The sequence below is a fragment of the Simochromis diagramma genome, unplaced genomic scaffold (assembly GCF_900408965.1).
Source record: "Simochromis diagramma unplaced genomic scaffold, fSimDia1.1 OVJJ01000545.1, whole genome shotgun sequence".
Classification (NCBI taxonomy): Eukaryota; Metazoa; Chordata; class Actinopteri; order Cichliformes; family Cichlidae; genus Simochromis; species Simochromis diagramma.
The window spans coordinates 7,056,058-7,084,015 of record NW_024387371.1 but is presented as its reverse complement, the minus strand read 5'-3'; the positions used below and the strand labels follow the sequence as shown (position 1 = coordinate 7,084,015).

At 38.8% G+C, this 27,958-nt stretch overlaps 1 protein-coding gene across 6 annotated transcripts; it reads right to left on the bottom strand.

Annotated features, from left to right (window-relative positions):
• Positions 1-66: 66 nt before the first annotated feature.
• Positions 67-27,823, bottom strand: dnmt3ba (DNA (cytosine-5-)-methyltransferase 3 beta, duplicate a). 6 transcript variants are annotated; one of them, XM_040008130.1, is made up of 26 exons: positions 25,719-27,823; positions 21,361-21,486; positions 20,549-20,694; positions 19,892-20,057; positions 18,067-19,772; positions 16,303-16,423; positions 15,667-15,723; positions 15,483-15,538; positions 15,004-15,153; positions 12,794-12,859; positions 12,498-12,647; positions 12,288-12,395; positions 10,393-10,522; positions 10,133-10,249; positions 9,969-10,013; positions 9,809-9,888; positions 9,584-9,696; positions 7,496-7,679; positions 6,409-6,493; positions 5,615-5,760; positions 5,398-5,488; positions 5,153-5,301; positions 4,969-5,054; positions 4,672-4,741; positions 4,388-4,506; positions 67-3,220 (listed from the first exon to the last, which is right to left on the bottom strand). In XM_040008130.1, the coding sequence occupies exons 2-26, from the start codon at positions 21,473-21,475 to the stop codon at positions 3,079-3,081; spliced, it is 4,398 nt and encodes a 1,465-aa protein (XP_039864064.1). In that variant the 5' UTR covers positions 21,476-21,486; positions 25,719-27,823; the 3' UTR covers positions 67-3,078. The 6 variants fall into 6 exon arrangements, with proteins under 6 accessions (XP_039864064.1, XP_039864065.1, XP_039864066.1 ...); XM_040008131.1 differs by having other exon boundaries at positions 26,873-27,823; XM_040008132.1 differs by having other exon boundaries at positions 26,878-27,823.
• Positions 27,824-27,958: the final 135 nt, after the last annotated feature.

Sequence of the window (27,958 nt, the reverse complement as noted above, 5' to 3'; positions counted from 1 at the left end):
TAAGATGAGGAAAAAAAAAAAAAAAGTGTAACAAACATGCAAAGTTAGCACCGTTGCAGTAGCACCATTAGAAATCCCAAAAGAAATGAGGTAAAAATCAACATCTAACTTTCAGCCTCTCTGTTGTGTGAATACGTTGACAGTACGAAATAATTATGTGATCAAACACAGTGACTCAGGATGAAGGGTGCCACCATTATTGAAATCTTCAGTAAAACTAACATAACATTACAAACTTAAACCTGACACCTGAACAGTATTTTAAAAACAGCACCAAATGTTCAGGTCTGCATCAGTGGTTTGTGTGAAGCATCAGCACTGATGTTACCTGATGTCGCTTTGAAACAGTGCATTTCTATTATTAGTCTCTCCATCATTTACCTGATTAATCAACAAGCAGTTTGGAGAACTGAAAAACATGATTACAGTACAATTTTCTGCAGCACGACATGACGAGTGTGTTGTCCCCCCCCTCGTCCTCAGTCAGCAACATCATCATAATCCCAAAAAAATTAGTGCTGGAAGTAACAATTAATCATTCTACTGATTACACTTTCAAAACAATGAACTGTAGCTTTTGAATTACAGAAAAATGTTACAGACCACAGACCAGTAATTTTCCCACAAAAGCTATTCAGTTTATATTTGGTTAAAAAAGGGGAAAAAAGAGCAATTTTAGGACCTTGAAACTGAGAACGCGCTTAAAAAAAACAAAAACAAACATAACTAAAATAAAATAAAAATTATTCTAAACTGTCATTATTTGATTGTTAATTATTATGAATTTATTGTGACCTCAGGGATAGAAAAGCACATTTGAGAAACTGAAACAATCACTGGTGATTTCTTTTTTTTTTTTTTTTGCTTGACACATAACCTGAACAATAGAATTAAAAAAGATTATCATGTAATTTTTATCTAGCAAATAGCTGCAGCTGTTAGGCCATGTAATTAGATCAGCAGATTAGCAGACGTTTCAGGTCCTTGTTTGAGGCTGCAGTTTTGATTCAACTTGTAAAACTTATGTCCCGGTGCAGTTTCATGTTTACTGCTTGATAAAAATCAGAAAATATGGATGCTGGACTACAAAATACATACATAAACACTATGAAATTTAAAAAATTGCCACATAATATTGAATCTAACTATGAAACAGTTAAAAGTTACATGAAAAGTTGCACTACTGTACCCCATTTTTTTCTACAATGACAGTCTTATTTTACAGTCTTACACATGAACGCGGCAGATGAATTAACAGTTTTTATTTTATTTTTCAAATTAAAAATTAATAATTATGCAATTTGTTAACAATGTTTGGCAGCCAGATGCCTCAAAGTACTTTTAGAACTTCCCCTCTGTGAATTTAAACTTTCACCATGAGGGGGCAGCATTTATCAGTGGGTGTGTTGAAATGTTTCTGGATGTGTACTTTGTACACACCCAGAAACATTACCAGGCCAGGACTGTAAATATTAGCAAACTTTGAATGGCCTACGTTGTTAAATAAGGGTTACACTGACCCAGTTTACCATGCTGTGGTACAATGTGGTATTACATTAAAGTCCAGTCCAGCCCCACTTCAACTCCAGTGGATATCCCTTTAACAAAATACAGATTTTGAACATAAAGTCAAAGGTTGTTCCTTCAAATGATGTTAAGGGCTTTAGTTAGTTTCAGAACCTATTAAACTATTCTTTAAAACACAGCAAATTAACTTTTTTTACTGGCCAGAAAAGAAACCACTGGAAATAAAAAGCCGTATTTCCCACTTTAGTAGACACTGCATGTTCTGACAAAGTCTGACTCGCGTGGCTTATTAAAATACTCAACTTGTCGTCAGTAAGTAGATTCAAAATATTTTTGATCTTGTGTAAGTAAAACTCCTTAAAAAAGACAGAATTGTAGCACAAATGCCCACTTGTGGGGTAAAAATCACCACTATTAGAAGCACCATGGTGGGATTCTTCAGACTGAGTAAAAAAGTGTTTAAAGATTAAAAAATGTAAGTAAAACACAATAAAATTCATCACAGTAAGAATTAGGTCAGACTTAAAATCCCTGCCTGGAGGATTAAACAATAAAAACATGATAAAATACGGATCACGTAGAAACAAAGCAATAATGGTTTGTGTTCACCTGTAGCTGCAGATTTGAAACCATTGCTGAGGTAGTGAGGAGGCCTGCACCATGAAGGGAGTTCAGTGGCTCTCTGGGACCTTGGACCGGGCTCAGGGTCTACATATTTGTGTCTCATTTTATAAGCAAAACAGGCGAAAGAACAAATTAATCCTATAGTGACTGATTTTAGGCCAGGTAAGGCCAGAGTCAGAAAAGCTGAAGCAAAAGATGCCTTTGAAGTCTCAAAAACATGATTCAGCACTTACATAGCACCATTAGTGTTAATGAAGAGTTTATTCTATAATATAGAAAACTATAGAATGATATTGTGCAGGATTTAGTGTGTTTTGGCTCTGCTGTGGGTCCAGAGGGAAATATAATTGGCTCTTGTATACTTCACTGTAGACATGAAGTTACCACTAACTGTGCATGTTATCAGTTTGAAATCGCTGACACTGAACCATAACAGGAACACTTCCCGTGCATCTTTTCACATCATACAGAGTAAAAAAACCCAAAAACCCTGACTGTAGCCTGTCAGACAAAAACATTGCAGTCATATTTAATTAAAAACCTAATTAAAATCAATATGTGGATTTGATAAGCGGCTATGATCTTTCCATTCATGATTAAGGTAAGCAAGGAGACTCCACTGATCCATAAAAGCCCAAAGATGGCTCGCAAACCACTTCAGCTCACTTCATGATGCAGGCCTGTGTTCTGAGCAACCTTAAAAGAAACCAAAAAGTGTCTGTGCCTGCTGGTGGTGGAGGATCACTGATGACTGACAGGATAAAACAAAAAAGAAATGAATTCATGAACAAACTATTTCTAAAAGTCAAAGCTACATTCGGTCCTCTAAAGAGAGACCAGAGAGTTTAAACTAACTAGCAAGGCGGGGCAGGATAAGGCATCAGGTTTACCGCTCCAGCTCTGATGCGAGGATTTGCTTCACAGTTGCTATTCACATTCAAAATAATCCTTCAGGGGGGCAAACAGGTGACGAATCACAGGCACACTCCAGGAGCGACCCAGGACTTTCTGCCTTTGCATCCGGCCCATGTTGTTCACATCAGTGTAGTGTTTGGGGAAACCAAAAATCCTAAAAAAGGGAAACCACATGGATAGGCCTGTATTTTCTTAAATGTCATAACGCTGTTAATGAAAAGCCTTAATGTTAAAAATCCTCAGATTGGTGCAAATTTTTTTCTGATTTGGTTTTTGTCACACTCCTGTTAGAGACTGTAAAAGCAAATACAGACTAACAGAGAAGAAAACACTCCCTGCGCATTCTGCACAATAACAAGATACCCTAGTTTGATTCTCGTCATATGCAAACAACTGCACACATGATGACAGGTTGGCCTATGCAAACACAGCTGAATCCATTTCCAGTTAATGTGGGCCGACCTGTGCACACTTCCTGTTAACAGTAAAAAGGTGCAGAGTGAAACAGGGCTGTAATTTCCAGGTTTCTCTCATCCAATCAAATTCTCCCTGGTCTTACAATCGCTGATGTCACATCAACAAACTCCCAGAATTAATTTATCTTTGAACGGACTAAAGAAACACGGACTTTTAAAAAAAGCATAATTTGACAACTTTGCAGCTCAGGGTCAGAATCAAAGATGCTGCCTTCTTTGAAGTTTACATCATTGCTCACCTGTCTTGTCTCAGGACCAACTACTAAGCCCAAGTTTCATGTTTAATGCTTTAGGATTTTAATATGAGTATATTAGAATTGGCATATCATATCTGGTCTAAAGTTAGGTACAAACTAGAAGTGATTTACAGTGATGTGGTGACCTGACCATAGAAAGTATCAGTAAAAAAAACAAAACTTCATTACAAAAAAAACCAAAACTCCAAACCCTGAAAACTTAGTCGGCGCTCATTTCACTTCCCGTTGGCGGCCTTTATTTCGCAACTACAGTCGTCTGCAAGTGACCAGCTGTCAGCTGTAAAGCGATGTGTACATGCGACTCAACTGCAGTGCATGTAGCTTAATAAACATTATATGTAACTAGCGTGTACTAGTAGCAGCAGCTACACCCATGTGACGCTGAATGGGAAGAGCTGTGTAAACTAGTGCAGCACATCAACGTTTTGTGGCGGTTTATATTGTTTTGCTTTTAGGAACCATTCAGGCATGTACTCAGTCAGATACTATCAGATGACACACATTAAACACACAAGAATGAAGTCATTATACACTGACATCGATAATGTCACACTGGGAACAAATCGGTAAATAATTTATTATGCTTACTGTTCCATTTCAGTGCACCACAGGTAGTCTTCCTTGCCATTCATGTCGACGGGCAGCGGTCCCATCTTCCCCTGCCTTATTGAGTTAGACTTTGTTGTGATAGTACGGACTTTGTCAAACTGCAGGGAGAAATGTCAAATTAACAGTGTTGAACACAAAATAATAGTCTCACGATTACACAAAAACTAATATTTTAAATTGTTGCCACACTATTAACCTAAAACTAAATCCAAACTAAACATGACCAATAAAAAAAAAAAAATAAATAAATAAATGATGTTGACCTTTGCCTGGCGTCCGGATTCCAAACAATCCTGCAGAGTCACCTTGTCGTCTAGAGATGTAGCGAGAGGTCTATAAGAAATCCCAGACAAGAGTGTAAACTTGAGGCCAGTTAGCTTCAGGACTTTTTAGTACCACTCAAAACCAAACAATCAAAACCGAAGAAAAATAAATAAATTAAAAAGACATACAAATTATTTGATTATTGTGGTTCTGTTGAGGTTCTAGTTGCACATTAAAATCCTTGCTATGATCTGCCGTGAGTCAACACAAATATTTTAGCCTGTATTGGTACATACCTGTTCATGCCAGGCAGGTTTCCCCAAAAGTAGCGTGCTCTGTGAGCAGGACTGACTTTTATTGCATCGATAAGAATTGGATTACACTGCAATAGAAGGCAGAAAGCATACATTAGGCATTAAAACTTAATGCAGTCTGACCCTCCACCAGGCTGGTAGCTACCTTTACTTAAAGAAACATTACCTCCAGGAATCTGCAGATATCAGATTTGTCATTGGCACTCATGAAAACCACGTTTTCAAACAACCAGAAAAACGGACGGTTGTCGTCTTCTTTCGGCCTCAACAAGGTCAGTATGCGGTAGAACTCGAAAAAGAGTCTTCCAGTACCCTCTGCAGGATCAACAGGGAAACAATTTTATTTAAAAAGATGACAAATAAACCTCTAGTGAGTCTTTATTTATTTATAGAAGTTTAGAAGTTGCATACCAAATAATCCTTTTCGAAGAGGGTTCACCATGGACAGGTCGTTACATGGACTGCCTCCAATCAGAAGATCGAAAGGACCCCATTCGGCCAGCTTTAACACACACAAAGAGACACAAACTCACTGAGATAAATTAAGCCATCATATACACAGAACTTAAAAAACAGGAAGGAGTTAAAATACATTTTGAGCATTCACGTGTGTCTTGCTTGTACTCACATGTTTCCTTGTAATGGTGCGAACGTCATTGACGTATTCAATCTTTCCCTCGTGCTTGACCATCCCTACAGCAATTGAATCGTCACAAATCTCTGAGGCAATGTAGCGCTCGATCTTAAGGCCCAGGTCTTTGAGCACCAGATATCCTGAAATGATGTTAAAGTAAATGAAATCAAGGGAACAATTAGAAATGCACACATTTTGCCAGTTCAACACTTTTCTAGTCTTACAGTATTCAGATGATTCATATACTTGTGGGAATGTCTAATTGGAGGACTTAACATTTTCCTCTGCTACCTGACAGATTTTCAGCTGGTTTTTAAGCCAAAAAGGAGGATAGCTGAGGAGCTGCTCATTTTGTTCAGTTGGATTATCTAAGATCACTCCTGATACAGGTATCAGTCACATTTATGTACGGTAATCGAGGCTATCCAAAAGATCAATGCCTCAGCCCAGAACCCGAAAACAATGACTCTGAAACTAACAAATATTAACGACCAACAGAATGGTGGATGACTACCGTTAGCTAATTATTTTCACCTTTGCGTTGACTTTGACGAACTGATTACTAAGGAGTCTTTCACCTCCCAGGCAGCACCATCATTGGCTCATTCAGGTCAAACCACTGACCTGATTGGTGGACAACCTACTATATTTTTAATTCATGTTAAATAAACCATCTCCTATTACATTAATACAGATGCCAACTGAACCTTCCAAGGCGCTTCATTAGTATGCACAGACAGAGTGTAATGGGTATTGGCTGAGTTTTCCACACAATGTCATAAACTCACCTGTTGCAATGCCATCAAAAAGCGAGAGCACCTTCATTGGCCTGCGCTGATCAGCAGAAATTGAAGGGTAAACTCTGTGAGGCTCCTGTGGTTAAAAAATGAATTCGAGTAACATTTAGAAAAAACGAAATGGCATAAACACACAGATTTAACTTAAATCTTCTTTGATTGGCAGAGCTTAAGAAAAACTAATTTCTCACCCTCAGAGAAAAACAAAATCTGAATATTATCTGACACTGAGGATCTGGAGCTGATCATTAAAAACCCTCAAAGAACAGACTGCTCATTCCAGTAATTAAAGGTGAAAGCAGGTCCATTATTAATAAAACTAAGATGCTTTTAATAAATAATTTCATTAAATATTTGATAAACTATGCTTACACACAGCCAAAGGCAACTGTCTAACATCAAATAATTGCCCCTCTTCCAGCCCCACTTCATGCATACAGTAATGTTCAAATACTCAGAAGTAAGAAACTCCCCAGGTGAAGATGATTAGGACTTCTGGGTCATGTGTAACATTAATTTTAACCTTCAGCAAAATCCTCAAAGGCGTCGACACATCTGACCTTTAACTACCATCTTAAAAAAAACAAACCTGCAGTCACTCGTCAGCCTGCAATGACTGGTTCATAATCAGTCACATAAGCCAGGATTAAAAGGTTTTAACCTGAGTTTAACCAAAATACACTTTAACAATTTGCATTTCGTTGAATGCGACGGGATGTTAAAATTAAAAATAATAATAATAATAAAAAAAACAACCCCCACTCCCCCCAAATATCATCATATCATGAAGGCACACACACACACACACACCACGAGGTCATTTTCATTCAAATGAGTCATCCTCTAATCTGGAACAAAATCTCAGTGCTGTTAAATTAACTGTAATTATAGCACATGTTACCATGCTATAATTACAGTTAATATAAAAATATATATTTAAAAAACGCTACATTGGCTAATTTAACATCACCTGACTCTCAAATGAAGAAAAAGATCTCTGTATGTTGGGATAAGATCAGACCGTTTGCTTATGAAAACAAAAACTGCATTTCTAATTAAAGATAAGAGCGGCACGTACAAACTCCATTGCGCTGTTGTTGACAAAGAAGTCTTGGACCTTCACACTCCAGTCTGCCCTGAGTTTGAGGTTTCCTTCACACTGTGATGGCTTGCATATGTAGCAGCTCCACGGATCGACATCTTTCAGCTTATCAAAGGTTTCTGGGCCCACCAGGATGTTCAGACAGTCCTTACAGTAACATCTGGGAGACAAAAATAAGAACATCAATCTCAGAAAGTTGATTCTGGTTATTTGGATTTAGCGTTTTCAGTGTGAGAAACTTTTTGCCACTCATCCAAGTGATGAAGACAGAAGAGAGACTGAAGAACTTTTTAGAGGCTGACGAATCATAAAATGAAACTCAGGGGTTTGTGAACTGATACAAAGACCTTAAGAGAGGTGAGGGGGTAGGACATGAGATAAAGGGAGAGGTTAGTGAATGACACTTTGACGTACATCTTCTCTCATTTGGTGGACTCACAGGTTTTACTCAATAGTATATAAACATCCACCATATTAAAAGGCAGTGGACACAACAGACCAGCTGTTGTAAGTTGTTTTTAAAGCACCCCGTTTTTATTTAAAGTCTGCATAGGCATATTCAGCAGACAAGTGCCACCAAAGACATGTCCAATATCCTCAGTTTCCATGAAAACTAGTTTGTCATACAAAAACATTACTTTTGTAATCCATCCTGATGTCATACTCCTGGATATAGCGACTTGGCATAAAATGAATGACATCAAACTCCTTCTTATGACCACAGAAGTTAAACCTTAAAATTGATACTTTTATTTCTTTCCCACTATTAAATAATCTAGTGATATCTGTCTCTCATAAATGGATATAATAAACAGAAACTGAAAGCAGGACCTAAAGTGAACTATTCATGATGGCGTTTTAGCCGAATAACTGGGTAAAGTATCATGTGGTCAATTAAAATATAAATGACTGAAATAAGCAGTCAATACCGTAGTTGATCACTTCAGCCCTGGAAGTATAGTGCACCAATGACAGACTCAAAAATCTGGATTCGCCCACAGTTTCAAGTGTAAATAACCTGAAGAAGCAACCACATCAACTTAGGTGTGGATAACAGAGCCATCATTCAGGAGAAATAAAAGTGTTTATAACAATATCCATCCATCAAGCCTCCAATGAAGCTAGACTGAAGTAGCAGCAGACTAAGCAGGATATGCTATATGTCCTTCAGTCCAGCAACACTCCTAGGAGATCCTGGAGGATTCTCAGGCCAAATGTCCAATTATGGAGATACATTACCTCTCCAGTAGGGGTGGGCGGTATAAACGGTATACGGTAGAAACGATATGGATTTGGCCAACAGTAGAGATTTTGACTATACCATCTTACTGCGATAGCGCGTGTTGACGATGTCATCAAGCTGCGCCTATTTTGGTCGAAAGCGTGGCAGCGGCTGCAAGCATGGAGCTTACGGGTCTGTCGACGTCGGTCATATGCACCTTGTTTGGGTTTAAGCAGCCGGATGTTGAGCAGAAAAATATCATCTGCAAATTATGCCGGGTGACAGTAATAGCAAAGAGAGGATATACAAGTAATTTGTTTTATCACCTTAAAACGAAGCACGCTTTGGAATATGAGGAAAGCCAAAAACTGTGCCTTCCACAAACGCCCAGTCAGTCAAGTGGAAAGAAAAAAGTGGCCCTACACCTAGACCTACACACCAGCAGACATTGATATTTTCCAAGCCTTTACCAAATGCACTCCAGGATCAAACAACAAGAACAACATCATTTTGAGGAGCAAATGTGAAGTTTTAGTGGTTTAATGATGCCAGGAGGAAGACTTTAAACTACTTGCATGTTTCAAAAGATTATGGAAACTGTAGCCTGATCCAGTCATCTCAAATTTGTCTCATGGAACAGGCCAATAAAAGTCAGTTTGTCATGAGCAAGTTCATGAATCCATCATCAAGAGGTTCTCTCAGATATTTCTGTAACAGTCTGATATTAACAGCTGAACTTTGTTTTGCTTATTGAAATGTTTTTACCTAAGCGAAAGTCACATCGAGAAACCATAAATATCAATATGTTTGCATGTGAAAAAGAAAACCTGTGGAGTTTTTACCTGCAGCAGCTGGGATTGCCACACAGAATGACCTCTAAGCCTGCACAGCATATAGTGCAGTACGACTGGTAGCCGTCGTCATCGTAGCGATACAACGTTTCTGTGAAGTTTGCCTGTAAAAATAAGGTTGTTTTCAGATTTTAATAGAGGACATCCTTCAGATAATGGCTAAATTTAGACACAGCAGGCTGTGGGAGAAACAGAATCTTTGTGTTATTACATTACCTTGCATCTTAGACAAAGACCACCTTTAAATAATGGGTGCTGGACGTCAATATCAGTTGATCCACAAGACAAACAAAAATCTAAAAAAAAGAGAGAAGAAAGTTATGTTTATATCAGTGGTTTGAAATCAAGTGTCTTCCATATTAGCTAAAGAACTTACCTTCAATTGTTTTTCCCTTTTCTTTGACGCCTTCTATTATTGATTCTGTAATGAAATATTCACATGAAATAAAAATAACGATGGCAACAAAATCAGTTGCTTCATTTAGTAGTTTCCTCACAAATATCTCTTTACAAGTACAAAATAAAAAAAATAACATTCACCTTTGTTATAGATGATGGCGGGGACATTTCCCTTATTTTTTAAAACATATTTTCTTTTCGCCGGAGGCGGGACGTCAGACAGAGTCGAGTCAGAGGATTGACCGTGTGGAGAAGAGTCTTTAAGAGGCAGAAAACAAAGAACATTAAATAACTTGGATGTTTTTAAGAAACATATTTGGCACCAAGAAGAGGGAAGAAGGAAAATAAAATATGGTGCTTTATAAAGAAAGTAAGAAAGAATTAAAAATAAACAGACATACCAACAGGTATAAATCCATCAGGTCCTGTTGGCAGAAATCCTTCAAAAGCCCAGTCCAACATCAGTTTCAGCTCTTTTTCTTCATTGCCTTGAGTCTCAGGAAAAGACTTTCCACACCTCTCACCTGCCAACTGCAGATTATACATGTCATCAAAATCTGGAGTATGGTACAAGTACATTAAACAAGGTTCAGCAGCTTGATGCTACGATACATGAAACGGTCACTCTGTTATTTAATTTCCATTGTAATATGCCCTCCTGCTTTTAACCTCATAACATTCACTGACCTGAATATACAGTAAGTAGAGTGAAAACAGACATCATCTGAAAGTGCATCATCGAATGATTCAAACACTTAACATGAGCTCACAGCAGCGATAATTCCCCACTTTGTACCAAGATTGATTACACAACACAACTGTTTTTAGCGACATCTACAAGGACACATATCTGAGTCCAACAAACACAAGCCTTTAGTGTTTTTGTAATAAAAGATTGCTCAGTCAGTTTGTTCCTTTTAGCAAATGTTTTGAAATCAAGCCACGGTTTTAACAGACCTACTGAACGAGTAACTTCAATAGATAACCATTTATACCTATACTTGACTTGATGTAGTCTTTTCCTAAGAGTCCAGTCACACCAGTTTGGCGACCCAGTGGTCACTTCGTAAAAATCTGCACTCCATGAGCTGTTGGCAAGCGGCTTCAAAATGGTTGCATGCTGTTGTCAGTACAAAGTGCTGCACCAAACACCAACTTTGATTGGTTTGGTCATTAGCAGGTTGATGCAGTGATTCATAATTATGTGTGGAAGATTTCGATTTGTCTGCAAACACACTCTAACTACTCCCTAAGTGGAAGCAGAACTGTGACGAGTACAAGACAAGCCACAAATAGTGACATTTCGCTTTCAAAGTAAAAGCTGCGTCTTTTGAAACGTGTTGGTTTCAGGAGGCACAACTTTCACCTTTCCAAGCTTAGTGGTTAATTAACGAGTGCTTAAAGAGAAGTTGGTGTCTTCCATGCAACTACAGGTGACTGGTGACTATGGCCATCTTCTAGTGACCAAAGCAAACACAGTTGTTTTTGGTGCAGCACCCTCTTCCACTTTCAAAAGGTGACAACCGGCAATCACTCACCAAATGGTTAGGGAATAAATAATGTTGAACCCATGGCAACAGGAGGTTGCCAGGTTGCTCTTTCATGGAGCTCATGAGCATCTGATGAACTAAACCTGAAATGTTATATCAGCCTGAGATGGATAATGAAATTAAGATTTGTGAACTATTTCTTGAGGTTTTAAACTTTTTACCATAAGTTATTCCCCATTAGAACTACATTAGTTTGGTTTAGCAACACAAACTAATATGTCTGAAGGTTCTCAGTCATCCGGGTCATCGTAGTCTAAGGAGCTTGGAAAGAAAAGGGTCTTTGAACAGAGGCGTTGGCTTGTGACACCAAGTCTCTGCCATCTATAATCCAGTTTTGAGATCCCTTCCTAGACGCCTTAATGCCCACTCACATCCTGGGCCAGTTGACCTCAGGAAATCACATCATAGGGTGGGGCAAGGTTTCACAATGAGCTCACCCGATAGCGACCTACACCCGTCTTCACACCTTGGCTCGTGTGATAAGGTAGAGGATCATTAGGGGGTCCATTGTCCCTCTTGGGTGGACACTCCCACAGGGCGTAAATCTGGGACTCTCCACCATTTGACCCTAGAACTGAAGAAGCTTCTCAGATGAGAGGTGAAACGTCTTAAAGCAACTTAAAGAAGAAGTCCAGATGCTTTTCTTTCCAAGCTCCTTAGACAAACTAATATGAATATAATATGAAGATAAATGGAAAATGAAAGACAACACAAAACATAAAGTAATATAAAACATTTAAGACTACCTCAAGGATTTGGTAGATTGCTTTCTTGTATATGGGCAAGCTGGCAAAGGAGTTTTTGCAGAAGCACCTAGTGAAGGCAGCAAATGGCGTAAGACCCTCAGTGTATACCTGCAACAGAAAGAAAAAATCAGATGTAAACAAAATCTGAGAATTGTTTCTGCATCATGAGCAAATAATGCTCAGCTTACAGTTGTGCATTGTAATTCTAACCTCTGAGAACATCCCGTCTCCAAACCACTCCACCCTCCGCATACCCACAGGAGCACACTTGGTTTTCCATGGCACCACCATCCCAGGCCACCAGTTAAACCCCTTAACCTTACCCCACACCAGCACTCCTGTAAGAAACCCTTTACCATCCTGCAGCAAAAATACAAAAACAAAAGCAGATTATTCACATTTTCTTATAAACAGACACTTTATATGATTCAACTGTCAATGCCTCTGTATGCATCTGTTGTTGGGGTTTTGTGTGTTTCTTTGAAATAAAGCAGCAGTAACATTACCTGGTAGGCCGGTTTACGTCGTGCTCTGGTTGGTGTGTGTTTATTGGGCGTTGAAGAGTCTTCCGACTGGAAGTCAACCACATTTAGGTAAAAAAAGAAGTCAAAGAAGTAAAAGGTAATGTATATTTTTAGAGGATGAACAGCGTCTTTCTTTAAAAGAAAAACAAAGGTTGTGACTGTAATCATACTAGAATTGCATTTGTGGTACAATGTGTTAAAATGAAGGTACGGAGCAAGTGTTAAGATTCATTCATTCGTTTTGTTTCATGCGTCATAATATACTCTAATATGATTAATTAAATTGAGTCTTTTACTGTAATTTGAATTTCAATATTATGGAAGGTTTAATAACTGGACAACCTCATTCCCCCTTTAACCTTTTCTCTAATCTGACCTCAGGTGAACAAAGCGAATGATGAAACTGAATGAAATGAAGTTAGATGTGGGACTAGATTCTAATCAGTTTTTCCTCTCAACAATTTCTCTCCCTCAACTTTGTTAGTGCTGTGTTTTTGTTTTTAGTACTCCAAATCACAGATTTGTTTTCCTTTTTCAAATTAAGAGTCCTCTCCAAAATTAGCTGCTACTGACTGACTGACATCTAGTTTCACTGTCAGGTATCAGGAACTGCTGGTGTTCCTTTGTGCTGAAGTTAGTCATAATTGACTTCTGTGCTTTAAAACGTTTCTTTGTCTTCCTCTTCTGCTCTGACGCTGCTAAATATCTCAGTCTATGTGAACTTTACTTTACCAAAGTAAAAGTAAGACTTTTAAAAACCTTTGTAATTTAGGATTTCAAAGAATTTCATCAAATGTATGAGATATGAGTGACAAAATCAAACTTATCAAAAATGTTATAAAATGATACAGTTTTACATTTAACTGAAAATATGCAACTGTTGGGCAAAGAAAAAGAAGCAGAAGAGGCTAAAAGCATGTTTAGTGGAGAGATCATGTTAGTGAGGGCAGCTGAAATGGTTTGGACACATGCAGAGGAGGGATAGTGGATATGTTGGACAAAGGATGTTGAAGCTGGAGCTGCCAGGCAGGAGGAAAAGAGCAAGATGACAGACGAAGCTAGGGATAAAGTGAGATGGAAGCAGATGATCTGTGGTGACTCCTAAAAGGAGCAGCTGAAAAAAGAAGAAAATTATATCTTCATGCTGAAGGTGGGAAATGAATTTCCAAGTGCCCCACCATAATCTCACAATCAGCCGTGTCCGCACAGAAGTAATAAAAGCTGCATTTACACAGCTCTACTTCTGCCCCCACTATGCACCAGAACAGTTTAAGCAGCCAGGCCTAACAACTTTTCTGGCCAAAATCCCCTAACAATAACATGCATACTGAATTCCTATCTATGTCTTTGAATTAAGCAATTTGAACAAAGTCAGGAACATGAGACCAATCATGGGCGTGTATCAGTATAAGCAAGGTAAGGAGGTCCATAACAAGACATCTAGTTAGCTGGCACTAATAAGAAAAGGGATCCATTTTCTAGAATATCGGGAGTGGTTTTCCCATAAAGGATCTCATACTCTCTGTTTACATTCATCCTGTAATTTATTGCCATCTTTTGGCTATTGTCTCTGGATGGAAGCTACCATGAATTTGTTGTTCCTGTAATTTTCGTGGTCATGTCCCGTTTCCTGTTGTCAAAGGCCCATTCTCAGAAAGCTGAAAGTGGAAAGGAGCATTTTTTGCAAGTTCTGACATGCAGAGCGTAGGTAAACTTTTACGACGGACCAATGGGAGACAAATATGCTAGTCATACTGCCACCGGCTTAGCTTCCCCTGCTCTGTCAATAGTAACACCGCATGTATCTAACGCACAGATCTCTGAGGTAATTAAGCATCTACAAGACACCAGCAGAAGTCGAACAAGCAAAATTAACTTAAGGATGCAGTTTGAAGCAGATTTGTATCATTCCTTCAGCACATTAACGAGGAAGACGCTCACATTTCAGATTAGAAGACGATCAACTCCTTGTTCAAGCGGGAACATTTTTTTATTCAATATTATCAATATTCAGATAATTTCGCTCTTACTCAAGTAGATATTTTTGTCAACTAATGTCTGATGTTTTATTACTTTTGAAATTTTAAAATCAGGAAGCTCAAAGTTTGTTTGTTTTTGTTTTTTTGTTCACTTTTAAATTCTAGCATTTTATGGCCCAGTGGTATTTTGGTAGTATACTCGAGTACACCTACCACATCATCTTGGGACCCCAGTTCATTTTTGCTGTCCTTATCAAGACCTACGGGTTTGGACCAGGTGTTATCACCAGCCTGAAACACTGTACGGGTCTTTGGCTTCTGGCGCAAGCTGCTCTCCCAGCCAAAATTCCCCCTAATGGTCCCCTGAGAGACAGCATACTCATTACACACAAAAAACATGCACATGCAAATGTTAACCAAAACACACGCACATACACGCCCTCATATAGGCAAACTCCACTTCATCTTCCTCATTTTGGAAACTATGAAGGGCAACAGGGTGTTAGTACATGACAGGGACTTAAGAGAGAAATGCAAAAATAAAACGTTCAGCTATTATGTCACATTTTAAACTTCACATAATTTACCATTCAAAGGCTGAATAGCCACATCATCTGCCCATAAGTCTAAAATGTTTTAGAGCAGTAGATCAGAAAGCAGAGGATTAACAGAGAGAGAAAAAAATCTTTTACCTCTTTCCATAAGGCACCATTCACTCCAAGTTTATTTTCATATCCATCACCTGGCTCTTTGGAAACAGTATTATATTATTGATTTTTTTTTAGTGCACTGCTTTCAATCTACAAAATAAACAACATGATATTTTAAAATGTTGTACATCAGGCAGCTAGAACTGTAAAGTTTTTTTCCCTTTACCTATTTTTGTAAGGCGGACTTCACATGGTTTCACTTTCAAAGGAAGGCCATTCTGACCTAGAACATGAATGCGCAGAGTTAAATATGCAATCACTCCCACTCAACTTCTTTTACATTTAAATCAGATCATCTCAAAGCTGCAGTTGGAAAAAAGATTACATCAAAACTTTAGTGTTGTTGATGTTGTTTGATTGTTTCAACTATTAGTGAGGCACCGTGTCTGGACACCAGCTGTATTTGTAAATGCTAGAAAGGTCCAGTCTGCTTTGATACCAGATCAGAAGAGTTCAAAATAAGGGGGAATGCTCATTTGTTTTTTCCTTGTTTTTTCCTTTCCTATACATCTCCACCCAGCTTCCTGGAGACCATATCAGAAATATGTTGTAAAACCGGTTTGTGGGTTACTCTTGTTTGTTCTTTGTATGTCCACCAGTCTACCAGAGAGAACAGGGAAGTTAAACATACGAAGAACTGAAGTGAAACCAAGTGTGGGGGAAAAGTATCCACTGCAGGCACTCTCCATACTTTCCACACTGTATGTTTTGATGTATTTTAAGACCTCTTTCATTCCTGCTAAACTCCACAAATTAAGCAAATGATTATGATCATCTCGTGCATTTAACACGCTCCTCTTACCTCGTGTGCGAACTTGATAGTTCTTGCTGCTGTCAGAGAAAGTGTCAGACGTAACATCCAACTCACTTTCTGTTAAGGCTTCACTGTCAGAGACTCCACAAACATGATCATTCTCCAAGGCCTTAAAAACAACATAAAGACAGCACCAAGTGGAAAAAATTAAAAGGAAACGAGTAAATTTTGCACCTTTATTATTCCAGTATGACATTGTTATGCTGGCATAATAAAGGTTTTGTTTATAGGCCCTTTTAACCCAGATATTTCCCTCCTAATTCTTAACTTTTATTTATTTTAATGCTGTCAGCGTTAATCTAGTTAAAATAATGTTATCAGCTGTCAACGCATCGCACTAACACGTTGATGCCGCCCAGCCCCACCCACGAGGCGATCCGCAGCAACTCGTTAACAGAGATTTGCTGTGTTATTGCAGTTATGGCGTTAATGTCATTTTAACAAGATTAACGCTTACAGCACTAATTTATTTCTCTTCAATTTATCAATTGATCTTTTCCACCGCTATGTTTTTCAGTTCCTTCTGGGCTATCCAGAAGCATTCCTGAGCCACACAAGCTATAATCTCTCCTCAGAATTCTGGCTCTACCCTGGGATCTCCTCCCAGTTTGTCTGGAAACCTCCAAATGGAGGCTTCCTCCTGATCAGATGCATGGCTGAGTCCTTTTGTTTCAAAGGAGCAGTGATTCTACTCCTCTGAATCAAACCTTTGAATCTAGTTTGATTTGATACTGTTTTAATTCTTGGGGATTTTACCATTTCAACAGTTTTTTTTTTTTTTCCTTCCCTCAAAGGCCCCACTCGTGAATGGGGCCACACATTGGACTGACGTTTTATCGTTTCATTTGCATCTCTGCGATATTCAAATTTGTGCTCTAAATTCTTCTCACCATATGCCTTTCAAAATTGAAACTTCTGCACCCAGAGAACCTGTCAAACCTCTTTGCCTGCATGTAGATCCCGCATGATTATTTCTGCTACGGCTGGACATTTTTATTGCGTATCAGAACACTAATCTTGCCCTGTCTTTGGACAGGTATCTCCCTCAGTTGCCTTCTGTTCATCTGTTTACTTTCCTACTCTACTTGAGTAAATATCCTGTCACTGAGGCTACTGGAAGGATTTGTAGCAGAGCTGATAGGAAATTAAGATTTCCTTTGATATGTTAAAGGAAGCTCTAACAAAAAGATCAAACTTGATTAAATATCATCTCTAACAACTGCCATACACCCCATGTTTGATTTAACACCAGTAATACCATTATCAATCCCACACCCACTAATTCCAGAGAGTCCAGCTATATGTGATATTTTTACTCTGATCTCTGGTCAGTGTTTGCTGTTTTTAAATATACCTATAAATAGTTTGAGGTGAAACTCATTTCAGCCATTTCTATTTGCTACTTTATTCTGTCACAACCCAGAGCTTATAATCACAGGCCAGCTCTACCTTCACCACAACAACAGGTACAACACCCGCATTACTGCAGTGGTGCACAGGTAAAGTGGGTGCAGCACCAGTGTGCCATTCAGTCGCTTTCACATCACTGTAAACAGGATCTTGAGATATTCAAAATCATCCCTTGAGACACCAACTCTTACCCTAAACCTACAGGAAGCAATCCACCATTTTTTCTTAATCACATATACTTTTTCAACTGATTAATGTTTACTTGTTGTGCAGAACTTCGTTAACATTTGTTGTGTGTAAATGTCTATATGAACAAACTTAACTGACTAAACATTCACATACCTGAGTAAAAACCTGCTGCGCATCCAGCGGAGGACATGGGAAAGACAAAAGGATCAAAAGTAGCTTCCTGAAGATTGAGGCTGGCTTGGTGTCATTCAGTATGTTTTCCAGTGAAACCACAGCTGCGCTGTCCTTCCCTCCATCCTCGGCCTCTCCCTCCTGAGCCTTCTGATACTCAAAGAATTCATTCGTGAGCTGTTTGACTTCCTCAGGGAAGTTGCAGATTCCCAGCTTGGTGCCCAGCTCCCCGACTGTTTCCTCTGTCACTTTCAGCCTGCTCTGTGAGTTCAGCAGCTGAGCGATGCCCTTCAGCACTGAGTCATTTAAAGGCAGCTCCTCTGCGATACAACCAGTGAGTGCAATATAAAAGGATAATACATCCTCCTGTAATAGTGGCAGTGCCTCAGCAGCTTCAGATGTTTTCAGAAAGTCTTCCACAGTTTTTTTACCCAGACAGAGTTCAGAGCTTGGCAGGTGGAAATTCTTGTTCTTAAGAATTTGGACATCACGTTCAATGAGGAAACGATCAGCAGCCTGTGGACTGAGGAAGTAGGAGGTGTAAATGGAAATCAGACTATTGGCTTCTTCTAGAATAAGCTCAATATTAGTACCAGAAGCTTCCTGTGTTTTCCTTTGAAAACTGTGCAGAGGCTCTAAGGCCTGCTGCAGGAACATAAACATTGCCTTAACTTTGGGATCATTAAGCTGAGAACAGATGGACTTAGTCTTCTCATCTTCATTGCAAGAACTAAAGTACAGTGTGAGATCGGTCCACATTTCCAATATTTTTGTGACCAACAGACAAACTCTAAAGCAGCTGGTGTTGGTGTGAAGCGATGCGCTGTCATTGCTGACATCTGAGTCAAAAAGATCTTTGAGGTTTTCATTCTTTGTAGAGCAGGCAGAGTAGTGTTCATGGAGGTCTACCATCAGTTCTTGAACCTGATTGGAGAGCTCCTTGATGGCAGCACGACAAGCAGCATCAGCGATGGTGTACAGGCCTCCTAAGGTTACGATGTTTGCGTTGAGTTCCCTGAGTTTAGAACAGATTTCCTCTGTGGCTGAACCATTGCCAGTTAGATAAACGGCAGCGAGATTATCTGTGGATAGCCCAAATTTCTTCAAGCTATCCACAACTGCTGCTGCAGACTGATCTCCTGCACCGTCCCCTGCCTGAAGAGCATCCAGAAATCTGATGCAGCGACTAGAGGCTTCAACATCAAAAAACCCAACAAGCAACACAGAGACTGCTTCATCTTTTCCTACAGGTACCCCTCCATAAATGTATAAACAGTAAGGAGTGTTTTCGCAGGCAGATATGATATCTTTGGGGTACTGTGATCCCAGCTTACAACGCGCAAAATGTCTATATCCCTGCTGACCTTTAGCAGATCCAGTGTAACAGTGATTGTAAATAAACTGGACAGCTTCATCACTGCAAGGCAGCGACTCAGTGACCTGTGTTCTTGCACCACATCTTTTCTTCGCAGCCCTTTTCCTGTGTTTGGTTGTTTCCACATGGCGCTTAAGTTCAAAAAAGCCTTTGTTAATAGTGCTAAGGTCAGTACCACAGGAGGAACAGTAGGTATAGTTGTCTCCGCGAGAACTGCGCTCAGCCCAAACAAAAACATCATTCCACTTCTCGCTGTAAGGAAACCTTTTAGTCGTTTTGCTGTTTTCCTCCGTGTCAGACTCTTTAGATCTCTCTGGTAAAACAGAGAAAACAAAAACATCACAGCAGATGTCCTATAACTGTGGTCCTCAAAACACATTACAGAGACTTATTCCTTTACCAAAGTGAAAGAAAATCTTGCATGACAATTACCTGACTTAGGAGACACCAAAATAGGGCTGATATCACAGCTGTCACGAGCTTTCACAGCGTCATAATCATTACTTTTCACATTTTCTGCGTAGAAGCCCTTGAACCACTTGAGGAACTTAATGTTGCTGTTAAAATCCCCTTTTATGAGCTTCTCAACTGGAATTTTCTGTATCAGGACAAAGAAGACAAAATAACATTTATAAACACTATAGTGTAAAACTCATTACTGAATAAAGTTTTCTTCAAAAGATATATATCCACTGTTATACTTACAAGGAATTGCACATTTCTTTCATAGCTAGTAATTATTATTATTATTAAAACTATTGATGTTTGTGGCACAAGCATGAATAAATTAACAGTTTTAAAAAATATTTTATGTTACAGATATAATATGCTAAGAATTTAGTAAATGTGTATCTTGACATTTTTGGAAAGCTAGACCTTCAATATTTCTGCATATATAAATTTTAAATTTGTAAGCAGAGTGCAAAGAAATTTAGGTAAGAAAGTAGTGATGACTCGCTGATTTGTAGACACAGTGTAAAGACAATAATAGGTAATGACAATGAGAAATTAATACCAAAATGTATTAAAACAAATGCATGAGCTAAGACACTTTAATGCTATTCTAGTAGAGAACTAATGCATACCTACCTTTGTGATACCATTTGTGCTGAAGGCCTCATGGAGTAGTCTGAAATTGTGCTTACAGTCGTCCTCACTTTGTGCATCAAACTTCACCTTGCTCATGTCAATAGATCCAGGAAAAACACAGTCCATCATCTGACAGTGGCACGCACCTATCAGATCACACACATAGACAAGTTATGTTAACAGAGGGAGAATCGTTGTTTTTTTTTAAAAAAAACTACATGGTCCACACCAGTTATTCTAGCAGAAACAGGCTATTTTTATTTAATGAACAATACTTTATCATCAGCATCTCAGTAACCAATACATGTACACTGTGTTCTCTGGAGTTGCTTCAAAATATGACATAAGCAGTTTAACTTAAGGCCAGTAAAAGCTTGGCGGGGTTACAGAGCTGTTCAGTCTCTCATTTGCACTTAGACTTAATCTAAAGTCTAAGATTAATGTTGCAACCCAGTACCGCGGCAAAATGTGTAAGAGTCATGCCAGTCCATTATTAACACACTTACACATAAATACATATAAGCTGCCGAGCTTATTTGTTTCCAGTAATTGGAATGTACTTAACACATTTTTTGCTCATTACCGACTTCGAGGCTTTTCTCTCCACCTGCTGGTAAAGCAATTTCTGCATGCAGTAATGGAACTTCTGCATGCATGTCTATTTCACGTTTTTTTGGAAAGGCAAAGTGTGGAATGGACACGGTGAAACGGCACATCTATTACATTTTGCTGTGATATCGTGTTGAATGTTATTAAAGTGGGCTAAGCCAGATGCATAGAAATACATTGGACTATTCATACTGATGAATCACCTGAACCCATCTCCTCCACATTTTTGAAGTTTGTCTTCAGGAGACTGTTGATCCATTTCAAATAAAAATATTTATCAGTTGAGGAGTCTGAGGTCCTGACCACTGTGCTCTCCATCTTGCAGCTCTCTAGAAAAACAAAACAAAAAACACAAAATACATTTGGATAAAGCCAGAGAGAATATTAACACACAAAGATTAGCGCGCCAAAACTAAAACTGTTATAGTATTTCATGGCTATAATCCTTATATTCTTTCTATATACACATATACCATAAGTAAAACCAGAGACGTAATAAGACAGAGACATGGAACTCAAAGAATCTCGAGCTTAAAGCTACAGGAGAGTTTAGCAGAAGTATTCCTTCCAGAGAATAAGATTTCTTAAAAACAACAACAACAACAACAACAACAACATATTAATAGGCACAATGTGATACAGATGTGTCCTTTTAATCTTCTGACTTTACTGTTGATTCTAAAAGTACAATATTTATTTTAAATTTCCATTGTTTTATGAGATATTTTGCTTCATTATATCATAACTATATTACTTTATAATTATTTAAATATATTCTTTCACATCGTGTTTACTTTACCTTCAATTTTTTAAATATATGTGTTGTCAGACTGCACTTTATCCTACTTAAGCTATTTTGTTAGAGGCTGTTTGCCTCAATTCCGGGGAGCTGTAACAGGATCTTTTGGATTACAATACATTTTAAAAAGATGATCATGTGACTGCAGAAAACTTTCTACAGTTGTTTCTTCTCTGCTCAGATACTTGTTGTCATTTCTGTTTGTTTACTTGATCTTTGGTTGTTTCAAGCAGTTTTATTACCTCTATAGACCAGTCGTTAAAAAAAGCAGAAGTTACTTTTTCCTACACCTCTTTAGGGCTACCGGATAACTTAGCCGCTAGCTAAATTAGCAAGTTAGCCGTTAGTGGGGGTAGCCGCAGCGACAGAAGGCGCACAAATGTTTCGTGAATGCTTTGCTTCTCGCCATGTTTTTGTCGGTAGGACGTCTCGATTGTAGAGACGTGTCTGTTGGAGCACACTGTTAAGTCAATTTTAAGCCTATCCGAAGATGCAGTCATTTCATTTAATCTGACTGCAGCTGAACATGTCGGCTTCGTGTTTGAATGAGCTCACTTTCCCCTCAAAGTCCGACCCTCCACTTTCAACAAGGCGAAAGTCTGAATGACCCGGTCATAACAAGAGACACGGCGCACAATATTTAATATTCATGTAAAACAGACTTTGCTTTGACAGCAGTAGGTATGCACAGTAACATTTTATACAACTGACTCGTTTTCTTACCTACAATACAATCAACACACAACACGGGGCCAGCGTGCAACAACGTCATCTACACACAAGGGTGAGAGGGTGACGGTGTCACACGCGCGTGCCACGGTGGCTTTCAATCATTGCTAAAAAGTGATAACCTACTCCCACTGTGACGGACCGCTGATGCTAATGAGCTTAAGACTTTTGGGAAAAACAAAAACTAGGGCCACTTAACACATCATGAGAACAGACGTGTTATGAACGAAACCTAACCTCAACTAAAATTAACGAACAACGCATATGTATTGAGCCCAAGATAGTGGTTTTACAAATTGAGCACACAGGACGATGATCTTGTGATTATCCTTCAATCTACTACTGGAAATCGGAAATCGGAAATCGCAATGCATTCTGGGATGTCGCCCGCCGCCATGATGTTGTTCACGCAAAACCAAAACAAAGGTAGATGCTAACAGATTATGAAGACTTTGGTTTTTCAGTTATGTAAATCAGTTTAAATTTTTATTTCATAATTTCATAACATAACACTGCATACACATTTATAAAGCGTAAAGTTGTACACAGTACTTAATATTTACTTAATATACGTGCATGCTCTACCAGGTAGTTGTACTTAATTACACAGTGAATCTTAAAAAATAAAAGCGATTCAGACATTAAGTAGTTTTAATGCCATATTGTTTTACTATGACACTTCATTGTCTGGTGCATAAGTAGTTTCTTTGTTGAATAATGGACTGCATTGGTGACATCACGAGCCCAAGATCATGCTAGGTTCTAGTTAAATTGGAAGCCTGATGTCGGAACACTGGAGCGGAAGCACTCCGCTAGATGTCAATAGATTGCAAAATGCAGTCAACATTTCTCTTTTCTTACCCTTCCAAATTAAAGTGCATAATCCTAGCTACAGTGGCTGTTGTAGGACAAGAGATTTTTTTTAAAAATGATTTTAGACTGTATCTATGCCCATCTTGTTTCTACTAAAGTATGGAAAATGTTGGGTGAAAGGTCTCCACTCTTATTTACTCAATAGGAGGCTATAAAACTTGGTGAAAGGAATCTGACACAGGTCAGTGAGTCAGAAGCTCACTAGTGACCAATGACAGTGATACTGACATGAGATGTTGAAGATTTGCTGAAATGATGGTAAACGCTGCTTTTTTGCTGTCATTAGCTGCTGTTAGTCAGTGTTAGTTAAACTATTTTTGAAGTGGATCTAACATTACGGGACTCTAACACTAATTAAAAAATAAACTTCATGCGATATGAGCATGTAATGAAACATTAACTACCATAATGTTAGCTTATAACCATCTGTTTGTTTTTTTTAGCAGGATTTGTCAGCTATCCAAAGACGGTACGGACACATTCTGATTACCTGATAAAAAGTAGTTGTGACAATATCGATAATAAATGAGCATGTTTTTGTGTTGAGCAGTGACTTCAGTTAAGAAGGTGAGGTTTAAGGTGAGGAGGAAGACAATGAGACTTTCTAAGGATATCCCATCTCCAATGAAAAACATAGGTATGATCTTTCCATTACCTTGAGTCTGATGGTGCAACAAAAATGTTAATAACCCTCCATGACATAGGAACAGCTACGACTTCTCTTTGCCTTTGATATACTAAATATGTGGCCAGTCTCTAGCCACATATGTAAAACACCATGCCTTTTTAACAGATTAATTAAGTTTTGACTGCATGTTGGAAGATATATTTACACACTATGTATATTTATAAGTACAGAATCCCTTTTTCAAATTAATAACCGTGAGAAATTACTGCTTGCCCCTTTAAATCCATCGCTGATGTTAACTCACAAGCCGCAGCTTAGTTTTACCTGAAACTATCTTACCATAATAAAAATTCCTGGAAAGTTATACACACCCCTTGTTTAATATCTAAATTTAATATCTAAACAGGTGCAGAACCTAGTAACATCTTTGTTGTTTTAATTCACTGCTTTTTAATGCATTTATAAAAAATGCAACAAAGCACTACAGAGAGAACAACAGCCTATTTTCTTTATCACTGATTCTTTGTAGTATATACTTTGTAATATATTATTTGTAACACTGTTTTTGTTTGTATTTGTACATCATGTATCATTTTCAGCTAAATTATTTATATACTACTAACATATGGTCTGTGCGGTGATCTCAGGTTTGTTCTTCTTAAAAAAGAAGACTTTCATCATGTCATGTTAGTGCCATAGCTGGTGTTTAACCCTTGATGACAGACAGGGAAGGAGGGGGCAGTGAGTGAGACCAAGCTACTTGATTAGCTGACTAATCTTCCTATTGTCTGTCTGTGGAAGATAGAATCTGAGGCTTTCCTCACATTTACATTTAATTGTTTTCATCTTGTCGTGTGTACATTCAAACGGTAAACGATGTACAAGCTGAGTGCTGCTGGACATTTGAGCCATGTTGCTGCTGATGCTCCCCCCACCCCTCCTTTTCTTCAATGTATAGAAGTCTCGCGTTGTTGTCCATTTTTTTTTCCCGCGAACGACCCAATGCAGAAAACTTTCAGTCTGAGAAACTTGAGCTTTAACGTGCAATCCTCTTACTTTCGCTTTATGCACTCGGAAAGCAAATATAGTCGTGTTGTGACTAACAGGCTGACCGGCTTTCGGTTCAGTAGTCTGGATTTGTTTTCTAACATTTTGGCTAAGCATGCATCGTACTGCACCTAAAGCCTGGCTCATTGTTTTGTTATATTGTAGCAAATGGTTAGGAAATAAGTTAAAATCACACACAGGTGTAAGGAAAATGCAATTACAACCGAGTGTGACTACATTAACCGGAATTAAGAAAATCTAATCGGAGGAAATTTGAGCTCTGATAGGAAGTCAAAAACCTCCAAGCTGGTGTTTCCTTGGGATGGTTCAAGCCGGTCTTTGTGTTATGAGGAGCCAGAGTGCTGGATTTCCAAAAACCGAGACAATAAAGACACTAAGAGCCCTAACCTCTTTGTTCGGTAAGGTCCGAAAAGAACGGAAACGGCGTTTTTTTGTATAAATAAAACAAATTACGGGTAACTTACCTCCACCGTTCCCAGTAAGCACAGACTCACAGCGCTTTCTTCAGCATATTCTCCACATGTAGACCTGCCCTGTTGGTCGTCCATTGGCCAGCCACAGGGAGGCAGTCCCGGCTAGACCCTATCAACGGGTCTGGATAGTCTTTTCCGACTTTAACGTCAACACTAGCGCCTAGCACAGGCCGAGCAAAGCGCGGAGGATTATAATTGTTCGAAATTGGACGCCATAGCAGTACGTAGCGAACACCGCCCTGTGCGCTAAAATAACTATCCCCACCTAAAGTTAAACTTAAATAAAAATAAAACTTAGACCTAGCCTTCCCCACAGGAAAATAAAGTACGATAAAAAAAAAAAACAAGAATACTGGTCTCGGCTCTTCGATCTCCTTTGTTGCTTCGTCAAATTAAGGCTCGCTAGCTATACCCGATGGCCAGTGTAACCAAACATACTGTAGCCAGCATTCAGGCCAACATCACTGAACCCTACCTACTTAAAAGTAGCACAATTTTCCTACAACTCTAGGTCAATTTAGGAATAACCGTCCTCAAGGTCAAAATCCAACGAGCTGTCCGAAAAAGCCGATGTGACCGACAAAATGAGTATGCTAGCAAACATCAACGATTAAGTTTTCATTATGTTTATTTATAACTGCAGTGACAGTGGAAATGTTGTGAACTGTTACACATACCTATTTGACGACGTGTTCTCTTTAAAAATAAATAACTAACAACTGTAACAGAGGTTTAAAAAAAATATCTGAAACATAACACTAAATTTGGGATAAAGGTGCTTTCTTCTACATGGCCGGTAGAGCTAGCTCGACAGCGACTTGGTTCGAATCTAATATGACTGTTAAACATAAAGCAATGGCGGATGTTTAATCGCGGTTTCCCTAACCTGCCTCTTTTCACTGTGTTGAATGACGGCGTAATGGCGGCCCAGCAGGTGGAAGAGCATAAGCGCTGCGAGATGTGGTTAAGCCATTTTTTTAAATCAAGTACCAAATATATATTTTTAACCTGAACAACCCAGGGGGGGAAAGCCGAAGGCGCATTTTAACCGCCCGACATACTAATAAACCCACCATAATGGCACAGGCGCTTCATTTCTGCACTCACAAAGGAAGGAACATTAAATATGGCTCTGCTTGGCTCACCTCACCTCCACAGCGAGAATGTGACAATCAGCCATAAGACACGCTGTACGTGAGTTCTGCAAGTATCTACCTGTACAAAGCAGTCTAACATCACCAGGCGTATCTGTGTTTGACAGCTATAGAAGACTTAAAATGCCTTCCACTAACAACATGTGTGGCCATTTTGTTTCTTCCCGGTGGCAGATGTGAAGTCATTACACCATCTCTGCTAGTCCTAATTACCAGTTTGATGGTATATACGCCAAAATCAAAAATGGTAGTGGCCGTTTTGTTTCATCCCCATCAAGTCATATTTGCGTTAATGGGACAGAGCTAAAAAACATCATTAATGAAAAATAAATATACTTATTTGCACAGTATGACTATTGTGCACGCTCTCTACATCAGTGGATCCCAAACCCTTCATGTGGGTTTCAAACACCACACAAAAAAGTTTAGGGAATAGCTCAGTTTAGTTTTTGATCTTTCTAACACTCTTTAAATCCATATGTCCATAGTATCCAGAGATTGGGCCATTTTCTACATGGTTGTAGCTGAACTAGTGATGTAGTCCTTATTCTGGGTCTGACATGGCAGCCCAAACAAAGACTGCAAACTCCGGTCTTAGCCAGTGAGGCTGGAAGTCAAGACAGACAGTACTGTGCAGAAGTTTTGAGCCACCATCGATAAATGTCAAATGTTATGAAATTCCAGGCAAAAGGGACCCAAATGTATGCAAGACAACAAAATTAACAAACCTTTATTCAGGCTGATTAGACAGTCCAGAAATTAAAAATGCAACTAACTACAACATATCATAAACAATCAGGGAACAACAGCACGTAAAACTGCTTATAATTCAAACACATTGAGGTCTAATGAGAGGAGTGGAAACACCTGGGTAACAAGAAACAGGTGGAGACCGTTGAGACAGGGGCCGTAAAGGACTATCAAAGTAAAACAAGAAATGAACACAACAGAAACACCTAACACAGAGATCACCACTTGACAATGTGAAAAAAAATACAAGGGGACACTAGGAAGATAGGAGTCAACTGAAACAGAGGGAATAGAATATAAATTACAAGAAGCACTCAGAGAGGGCAG

Coding starts and splice junctions, on each gene's coding strand:
- dnmt3ba (XM_040008129.1), bottom strand. CDS start 22,728: ATGACGTTGTTGCACGCTGGCCCCGTGTTGTGTGTTGATTGTATTGTA. Junction 7,680..9,583: donor GGCAATCCCAGCTGCTGCAG/GTAAAAACTCCA, acceptor TTTGTCTCCCAG/ATGTTACTGTAAGGACTGTC. Junction 5,055..5,152: donor ATATCTGCAGATTCCTGGAG/GTAATGTTTCTT, acceptor CTTCTATTGCAG/TGTAATCCAATTCTTATCGA.